This window comes from Sinocyclocheilus grahami, unplaced genomic scaffold (genome assembly GCF_001515645.1).
Source record: "Sinocyclocheilus grahami isolate Dianchi unplaced genomic scaffold, SAMN03320097.WGS_v1.1 scaffold517.1, whole genome shotgun sequence".
Taxonomy (NCBI): domain Eukaryota; kingdom Metazoa; phylum Chordata; class Actinopteri; order Cypriniformes; family Cyprinidae; genus Sinocyclocheilus; species Sinocyclocheilus grahami.
The window spans coordinates 1,253,323-1,263,767 of record NW_015505696.1 but is presented as its reverse complement, the minus strand read 5'-3'; the positions used below and the strand labels follow the sequence as shown (position 1 = coordinate 1,263,767).

The 10,445-nt window shown below is 34.0% G+C and overlaps 1 protein-coding gene across 1 annotated transcript in view; it reads right to left on the bottom strand.

Moving 5' to 3' along the window:
* LOC107554866 (receptor-type tyrosine-protein phosphatase F-like) overlaps positions 1-10,445 on the bottom strand; it is a 90,650-nt gene that overhangs the window by 54,384 nt on the left and 25,821 nt on the right. Inside the window, exon 8 of the mRNA XM_016237504.1 lies at positions 8,215-8,408. Within this exon, the coding sequence (XP_016092990.1) occupies positions 8,215-8,408 (194 nt within the window). The remainder of the gene's footprint in view (positions 1-8,214; positions 8,409-10,445) is intronic.

Below are 10,445 nucleotides of genomic sequence, written 5' to 3'. Positions count from 1 at the left end.
AAGAGACTCAGACCGACATGAGATCACCAAGTTGCGGTAACCAAGGTAATCAATGAGGCCCCAAAAGTCAAGCATTTTAAGCCCATCCATCTCCCGAGTAGGCACGGGATTGTCTAAACCACAATTAAAGACTTCTTTCAAGTCTGAGTCATGAAGTCCCATCCCTACCGCAAGGTTCCAAAAGGACTGAGCGAAACCTCCAATCTCCATCCCCTGTTGGCGAAGATCCGCCAACATCCGGAGCCGAGCCCTGCGCTCCTTCGAAGGAGGAGGAACAATCCGAACGTCCATGATCCACAAAAGGTAACAAAACAAACTGCTGGAACTAGTATTGGCGTCTGGATTCTGTCACGGAATGCCAGGAGAAAACGAGGTAAGTTCCAAGTGCAGTTTATTGAAAATAATAACAGAACAAAACAGAACAAAAACGTTGCAAAAGGTAATCCAAAACCTGACACCGACAACACCAACTAAGAAGACAATACAATCCAGATGCAAATGACAGACAGAGAAGGCATGATATATATAGCTGGGTTAATGATGAACAGGTGTTACCGATAAAACCAGGATTAGTGAGCAGGGGACTATGGGAAATGGAGTTTAACACAAACAACGAAAACAAAAGAGCGCCCTCAAGTGACCAGTCCAGGTCACCACAACAAACACTGTGACAACGCTAGAGACAAAGCAATGCACAGTCTGAATCCATCAGACCAAGTTTCCAGTTAGAAAGCCAAAAAGACTTTTAAAACCACAGGAAAACCTTCCACATAGAATGAGAATCAGATAAACACCTTTAACATTAATATTTACTTGAATCATCCTCTGAGATGTCAAGTAATGTTGTAACCTATAAAATGTAACATATTTTATTTAAATACCATTTGATGACTCTTGTTTTATTGAAGATCAGAGTGAAGTGCTACACATTTTACTGTAGAGTCAAGATGAGAAAGGATTGACAAGCTATTTTACTTCTGCAGTGTGATGGCTTTCTCATGAACCTCATGGAGTTTCTCTATTAGCCACTAGTAGTTCACAAAAGAGCCCAATCAGGGATTTTTTTTATATACTACTATAGAATTTATTTATTTCAAATTAGCCTCTTATTTTTGTTTACAGTTTTTATTTTATTTATTTCATTTGAGTTTGCCATTTTATTTGTTTATTTTTTTATATTTATATTTATTTTCATTTCAGTATTAGTGATTTTACTACTTTTTATGTAAACTTAAAATTTTGAAATAAAAATATTTTATTGTCAGTTTTCAGTTCAATTTTAGTAAATATATTTGCATTTGTCATTTTTATTACTTTGTTTTTAACATTTCTATTTAGCTTTAATGTATTTTCATTTCAGTATTAGTAATTTTAGTACTTCAATTTTTATTTCAACTTAAATTTTTTTAAATAAAACTATTCATAATTTCCAATTTTCTATTTTTTAATTTTCAGTTTTTCTTAAGTTTCATCAATTGTTTTTCAATTTTTAAATTTTTTTTCTAATTGTCATTCAAGTTTTAAGTTTCATCTAATATTTATTAAATACTATATATTTATATAATTTTAGCTTATATTTTATTATTATATTTTAGCTTTAATTTTAATGATTCTAATACATATTTAATTATAAATTTTTATTACAAAACAATTTTAATAGTTTTAGTTAACAGTAACTGAGCCCAATACAACAACATGGAGAATTTATACCATTACTGTTTTTTTTTTTATATCCAAACAGCCAATTAGCCAAACAATGATTCTTGATAAGACAAGGGCTGTTTGCTGAATCTTTTTGTTAAAAAGGAATTGACAGTGACTATATTAGAGCCATATAAACTCCCATAAAGTCCTGGGAGGCAGCAGCTAATCAAGGCTTTATGTAGCAGTGTGTTTATACCCATGACGTCCTAAAGTTTCAAATCACTCTGTTCATTGTTTTAATCAGTCAAGGGAGAGCAGGCAAAATGCCAGCTAATAAAAAGAGACTGCTCACATTAGTGCTAAACACAATCTTAGCGTGTTTCAACTTTAGTCATAAAACTGAGTCTAACCTCCAGCCCAGATGCGGTTTTACTCTGTTTTTAGGAGTGTGATGAGAAATGACGCCTGTGGAGCATAACTGCTGGACAGACTTCATCAGGACAGACAGCCGAGAGCCACTTCTTATCTTTTAGACAAGGACATGGTGGCCATAAAGATGTGAATGCTTGGGTGGCATGACAGAGCAGTCATCAGCCTCAGAGACTGACAGAACGGGCCACTCAAAATGATTCAGTACAAGCTGCACAGATTCAATCCATCACGCATGGAAGTGCCCAAACTCAGCCCAAACTCATCTCCTCTCATCTCTCCTCTGCTCCCCGCGGCCCAAATACAACAGAAAGCACTCCATTTAACATTTTTGAACAGAGAACAAGCAAGCGAACTGCTTCTTATCGATTCTAATATGGAAACGGCTCCTGTGCCCAGCTGGCCTTCATTACACAAAAGAAGAACACATACTGAGATGACGATGGAGATTTTATCATCTTTACTTACAATAACTATTGTTTGATTAATTTTTCCTTAGCAAAGGATGTCTTTTATATCAAATTTGCAGTTTCACACACTTTTATCTTACTTTAGTCTATAGAAAATATTACATCACCATACAAGGGTATAAATCTGCCACTGCTCCAGTTTCACAGGGTGTACCTCAAGGTTCAGTTCTTGGTCCACTTCTGTTTATCATTTATATATATCCACTTGGTGACATCATATGCATGCATGGACTTCAATTTCATTGCTATGCTGATGGCATTCAAATTTACCTAACCACCAGCTCTGATAGGTCATCACTGCCTGACTCACTTACTGCATGTATCAGGGATATCAAGCATTGGATGTCTTTAATTTCCTTAAACTAAATGAGCAATAATAACAAAACTGAAATATTGATGATTGGCTCTACTACCTCAGTCAAAAGGATGGACCTGTCCTTTGAAATTGACGGGGTTCATGTTAAGCCTTCTTCATCTGTCCGTAATCTTGGTGTCTTATTTGACTCATCTCTATCTTTTGCCTCTCATATTTCTTCTGTTGTTAAAACCTCTTTTGCAAATGACAGACAGAGAAGGCATGATATATATAGCTGGGTTAATGATGAACAGGTGTTACCGATAAAACCAGGATTAGTGAGCAGGGGACTATGGGAAATGGAGTTTAACACAAACAACGAAAACAAAAGAGCGCCCTCAAGTGACCAGTCCAGGTCACCACAACAAACACTGTGACAACGCTAGAGACAAAGCAATGCACAGTCTGAATCCATCAGACCAAGTTTCCAGTTAGAAAGCCAAAAAGACTTTTAAAACCACAGGAAAACCTTCCACATAGAATGAGAATCAGATAAACACCTTTAACATTAATATTTACTTGAATCATCCTCTGAGATGTCAAGTAATGTTGTAACCTATAAAATGTAACATATTTTATTTAAATACCATTTGATGACTCTTGTTTTATTGAAGATCAGAGTGAAGTGCTACACATTTTACTGTAGAGTCAAGATGAGAAAGGATTGACAAGCTATTTTACTTCTGCAGTGTGATGGCTTTCTCATGAACCTCATGGAGTTTCTCTATTAGCCACTAGTAGTTCACAAAAGAGCCCAATCAGGGATTTTTTTTATATACTACTATAGAATTTATTTATTTCAAATTAGCCTCTTATTTTTGTTTACAGTTTTTATTTTATTTATTTCATTTGAGTTTGCCATTTTATTTGTTTATTTTTTTATATTTATATTTATTTTCATTTCAGTATTAGTGATTTTACTACTTTTTATGTAAACTTAAAATTTTGAAATAAAAATATTTTATTGTCAGTTTTCAGTTCAATTTTAGTAAATATATTTGCATTTGTCATTTTTATTACTTTGTTTTTAACATTTCTATTTAGCTTTAATGTATTTTCATTTCAGTATTAGTAATTTTAGTACTTCAATTTTTATTTCAACTTAAATTTTTTTAAATAAAACTATTCATAATTTCCAATTTTCTATTTTTTAATTTTCAGTTTTTCTTAAGTTTCATCAATTGTTTTTCAATTTTTAAATTTTTTTTCTAATTGTCATTCAAGTTTTAAGTTTCATCTAATATTTATTAAATACTATATATTTATATAATTTTAGCTTATATTTTATTATTATATTTTAGCTTTAATTTTAATGATTCTAATACATATTTAATTATAAATTTTTATTACAAAACAATTTTAATAGTTTTAGTTAACAGTAACTGAGCCCAATACAACAACATGGAGAATTTATACCATTACTGTTTTTTTTTTTATATCCAAACAGCCAATTAGCCAAACAATGATTCTTGATAAGACAAGGGCTGTTTGCTGAATCTTTTTGTTAAAAAGGAATTGACAGTGACTATATTAGAGCCATATAAACTCCCATAAAGTCCTGGGAGGCAGCAGCTAATCAAGGCTTTATGTAGCAGTGTGTTTATACCCATGACGTCCTAAAGTTTCAAATCACTCTGTTCATTGTTTTAATCAGTCAAGGGAGAGCAGGCAAAATGCCAGCTAATAAAAAGAGACTGCTCACATTAGTGCTAAACACAATCTTAGCGTGTTTCAACTTTAGTCATAAAACTGAGTCTAACCTCCAGCCCAGATGCGGTTTTACTCTGTTTTTAGGAGTGTGATGAGAAATGACGCCTGTGGAGCATAACTGCTGGACAGACTTCATCAGGACAGACAGCCGAGAGCCTCTTTTAGACTTTTAGACAAGGACATGGTGGCCATAAAGATGTGAATGCTTGGGTGGCATGACAGAGCAGTCATCAGCCTGACAGAACGACAGAACGGGCCACTCAAAATGATTCAGTACAAGCTGCACAGATTCAATCCATCACGCATGGAAGTGCCCAAACTCAGCCCAAACTCATCTCCTCTCATCTCTCCTCTGCTCCCCGCGGCCCAAATACAACAGAAAGCACTCCATTTAACATTTTTGAACAGAGAACAAGCAAGCGAACTGCTTCTTATCGATTCTAATATGGAAACGGCTCCTGTGCCCAGCTGGCCTTCATTACACAAAAGAAGAACACATACTGAGATGACGATGGAGATTTTATCATCTTTACTTACAATAACTATTGTTTGATTAATTTTTCCTTAGCAAAGGATGTCTTTTATATCAAATTTGCAGTTTCACACACTTTTATCTTACTTTAGTCTATAGAAAATATTACATCACCATACAAGGGTATAAATCTGCCACTGCTCCAGTTTCACAGGGTGTACCTCAAGGTTCAGTTCTTGGTCCACTTCTGTTTATCATTTATATATATCCACTTGGTGACATCATATGCATGCATGGACTTCAATTTCATTGCTATGCTGATGGCATTCAAATTTACCTAACCACCAGCTCTGATAGGTCATCACTGCCTGACTCACTTACTGCATGTATCAGGGATATCAAGCATTGGATGTCTTTAATTTCCTTAAACTAAATGAGCAATAATAACAAAACTGAAATATTGATGATTGGCTCTACTACCTCAGTCAAAAGGATGGACCTGTCCTTTGAAATTGACGGGGTTCATGTTAAGCCTTCTTCATCTGTCCGTAATCTTGGTGTCTTATTTGACTCATCTCTATCTTTTGCCTCTCATATTTCTTCTGTTGTTAAAACCTCTTTTATTCCATCTTCGTAATATTGCACGTCTTCGATCTTCTCTTACTCTAGCTGATGCTGAAATCTTAATTCAAGTATTCATCACATCATGTCTGGATTATTGCAATGCTCTATTTCTTGGTCTGCCTAAAAAACTTATTGCAAGGTTACAGTATGTTCAAAACTCAGCAGCAAGAGTTCTCACCTCCACCAGGCGTTCTGCTCCTATTACTCCTCTACTGCATGATCTTCACTGGCTACCTGATTAATACCAGATTATATTAATCAAAAATGATATAGATGCATATAAATATAGTGCCTTCTCTTTCTGTTTTCCAATCTATGCTTAAATCTTATTTACTTGGGAAGGTGATGATGGCTTAAAAAATGTTTTTTTTTTTAATTGCCAAATGTTTGAGTTTTATAGCATTGTTTGTTAATTAATTTGTTTATTCATTTATTTGTCTTTTAATGCCCTTAAGGTAATTTTATGTACAGGACTTTGGTCAACCCATGGTTGTTTTTAAATGTGCTTTATAAATGAATGAATGAATGAATGTTTTTATAATGAATTCTCATATTTTAAGATTAAATAGTAAAACAATGATGTCTATACATGACAGCCATCTGAAAAAAAAAATAATTAAATTAATTGTTATGTAAAGTTATGTAAGTAAAATAACTTGGAAATCTCGTATCCAAGATAATAATAATAATAATAATTGTTTACATCATTTGTACTATTGTTATTTTATTTTGCCAACAAAAATATTTTTGTCATGCTAATAAAGCCGACTAAACTGAAAGTGAATTGAGATTAGCAGTCAACTTGCAATAAGTTTCTACTGCATGACTGATGTGTAAATGTATTTACGCAAACTGTCAATTTAGTGTGACAAATAGTCCATGTATGACGACTAATGACTTTAAGTTTGCATTAGTGAACGTGTTTATCTGATAATAATAACAAATGTGCAGAGATGCAAGAATCTTGCTCAAGACTCCTCATCTCCACACAGATAAGACAGGAATGCAGCTGACGAATGGAAAAAGAGGTGTGAGTTTATCTGCTGCGAGGGAGAAAGAAAACCCAAAATAAGCATGTGTGAACAGCAGACGAGGTTCTCCACCCTTCAGAGAAAAAGAGCAGAGACGAACGCATCACCGAGGGCAGCCAACGGGAACGAGGCAGATTCTTCGAGGACGCATCTGAACTTTTCTGCAGTTTGACACGCATCTCGTTCTGTTCCTTGAGTTCTGACATTTATGAGGCACAGGTCTCTTAGCATCACGCATGCTGCAAGTCATGCATGCGGTGTAATTCCTTGTCACACACACACACACACACACTAAATTAGTCAGAGAGTCAGCGTGCTCCTGTAGGCTAAACGCTGAATAACAATCCTACAGCAGATCTCCACGGCCGGCTGCTCTCTCCCATTAATACTCAGCAAGGATTACAGCACCACTACAGCTCCTGATCCATTTCATCAAAAACCAATTGCTCTCAAATACGTATATATTAATATTAACTTCATTTGAATAACACTCGTTGAGTTCAGATCATCCCTCTGCAAGCTGGAATTACACTTTATGAATAAAACTCTTCCCACTTGTTCTCTGACTTCAATTTTGTCTGATTTTGGTCGGATCGAGATGACTACTATCATTTTATGTATTCAGTAATATTTTATGTATCAAATTGCATGCAGTAAAATGTGGTTGGTGGTTGAAATGTATCAATTTAAAATGTATACAGCACAAATGTATTCAGTTGGAATGAGTCAATAGGAACTTTATATTGAGCATTTTCATTGAGAAAGGACAAATATATCAAAAAGATGTATATCTATCAAAGAGGTCAAAATGTGGGAACACTGACAAAAATGAAGAATGTGTAGTTCACTTTGCAAATTAATAAAACAATTTTAATATAAGGTGATAAACAAATATATGAATAAAAAACAATTAATAATTTTATATGTAATACTTGAAACAGTAGTATTAATGTATGAAAAGTGTATTTTTCAGTTATATATGACAGTCTAAAGTGACGGTTTTATTTTTATCTTTTGAATAGATTAAACTTAGTAGATGAAGGTAACACTTTAGTTTACAATAAGGTTCATTTGTTAACATTAGTTAACTGCATTAACTAAAGAATTGATCAATCTTAATGTTGATTTTAAAATTTGTAATACATTATTAAAATCAAAAAGTTGAGCCAATATGAACTAACAATGAGTAGTTGTAATTGCATTAACTAATTTTAACACAGATTAATAGATACTGTAACAAATGTATTGCTCATTAATAGTTAATGAATTATTAATTCATTAATTCATTATTAATATAAAAAAGGGAAAAAGTGTAGGTAAAATAAATTTCAGCCTACACCTTTTTAGGTTAATATGCCACATTTAGTATATTTATTATGGACAATTGTGTATGAGGACCGAAATACATGTTTTGTCAAAATTTGGAGATCCATATACAATGTGACTTCGTTGCACATTTTCTATTTTCTATGTGAGTACCTGTGCCTCGGGCAAGGCCACGTCCAGTATGATGGGCTGTCCGCGCGGCTCTCCGTTCTCCAGCCGTGAGTAAACCACCTGGTAGCCGCGGATCTGTCCATGCTGCTTCTGCTGCAGAGGAGGCTTCCAGGACACCCGCAGGGCCGTGGAGTTCACATTGTCCACCTCAACCCTGCGTGGAGGGGCACCAGGCACTGTGGGAGGGAGAGAAGAAACGTTTAGAGCTCAATCACACACTCACAACACACTCACATCATTTAAAGGTACAAACCTGCTCCCAGGCTGCAGCCAACACATTTGAGCAATTTCTTCAGTTTTCAAATATTAATATTAAAAGCCTGAGCTTGGGACAAATAAAAAAATCTAATCTATTTATGTTGACATATAAAAATTAAATATTTATGGTATTTTAATAATAATATAAAAATATATATTTCTATTAATATAATAATATTTAAAATTATATTTTACAATCAATTTGTCATATATTAATATTAAAAGTCTGACTCTGGGACAAGGGTAAATCAATAAAACAATACAATCTATATAATAACAATAAAAATAATATGTAAAATTAAATAAAAAATGTAAAAATAAAATGAAATAATATTAATAATAATAATAATAATAATAAAGTAGGTATGCAGTTATCTACCCTCTATAATTCACTTTAGACATAGCATTTCTCAAATACACAAAAGCCTGCAAAAATTAAAGGGATAGTTCACCCAAAAATGAGCATTCAGCAGTAAGACTTTCATGTCGCACCAAATCTGTATGACTCTCTTTTTTTGTTTTGAAGAATATTCACACTCCAAAAATAAATGCATCATGAAAGCTCTCATTAAATAATTTTGACTGAAATACCAGCTTTTTGTTCATCAAAAATAATAACAATAAATAAAAATAATAATTAAAATTTTTGTGCCTTTTTAGAGCTTGGTGGTCACCATAAACTTTAATTGCATGGAAAAAATCAGTGTAAATATATATGTCATTCAGGTTTAAAATTACATAAGGGTGAACTATCCTTTTGACATACATTTCACAAATACAAATGTGTTGCATTGGGAGCCTGGGAGACAGGTTTCACCAGACCCACATAACGCTCCCGGCCAGCTCAGCTCCCCTGGAGTTTGGGCTGACATGAGTGCAAAAGAGCAGCAGTTCAGTAGATGTTAATGACAGTCAATTGATAGTCAATAGAGGAGGCAGTGAAGGGAGGGAAGACAGGAGTGAAGGTTAAAAAGCACAGCATTAAGAGATTAATAACCAGATAGAGAACAGCCTCTCCCATCCCAGAAGTAACAGCTCAGAGCGCAGAAGATCTATGGAGGCTCGAGTGCTGAACGTCAGCAAAACAGGCTGCACTTAATTGGAGTCATTTAACTGTATAAATGTGCTTGGCGCTGGCTGGAATTCAGCCTTGACCTTCAGACGAGAAAAAAGTCAATGCCTGAAAACAGATAAACAAAACTATAGTGCACTTCTGCAGATGTGTGACCCGAGCTGGAACAAAAGCATCGGCACGGTCAATTTTAACAGCATGTTTGTGCAAGTTTAATACAAGTTCAGCTCAATCGACACCCTTTGCAGCATAATGTCAATTACCACAGACACAAATTTGGGGAAAAGATTTAAACTTACAATGGAGTAAACTAGGCCAGCGTTGCAGGGGGTTGAAAGCTAAATGAATAATTCAGTCTTGCACGTTTCATGTGAAAGTTCGCTGGTTTACTGGCCTTATGTATTCTTGACATTGTTGAAAAATTGCATCTGACTTTACACAGACCAGGTGATAGACTCTATCACACTAGCATTTATGTTCAATTCCTCTCATTCCTCTTTTGAAACTCTGTGTATTTTAATCAGGGCTGATCATTTTCAAACTTTTTATTTACAGAGCGGAAATATATTAAAATAATTATCTTTCTAATTAATATAATTATTCTAAATAAGCATCATCATTCAATTTCATAATCACAACAACTCAATGTTCTTCATTGTTTACACTTTTTTACCAATGAATAAACATGCCTTTTCTAGTTTATTATTTCTTACTGACAAATAGCAGTTTTCATCTAAATTACATCCCAATTTCCATCCAATCCATATTATTTAAAAAATTTTTTTTTAAATGTAAATGACTTAAGATCAATGTTTTTTTAAATCCATTTCCATTACTTTACCAGGTCTACAAATCACACTTTTAAAATTCCCTCATGCATTAA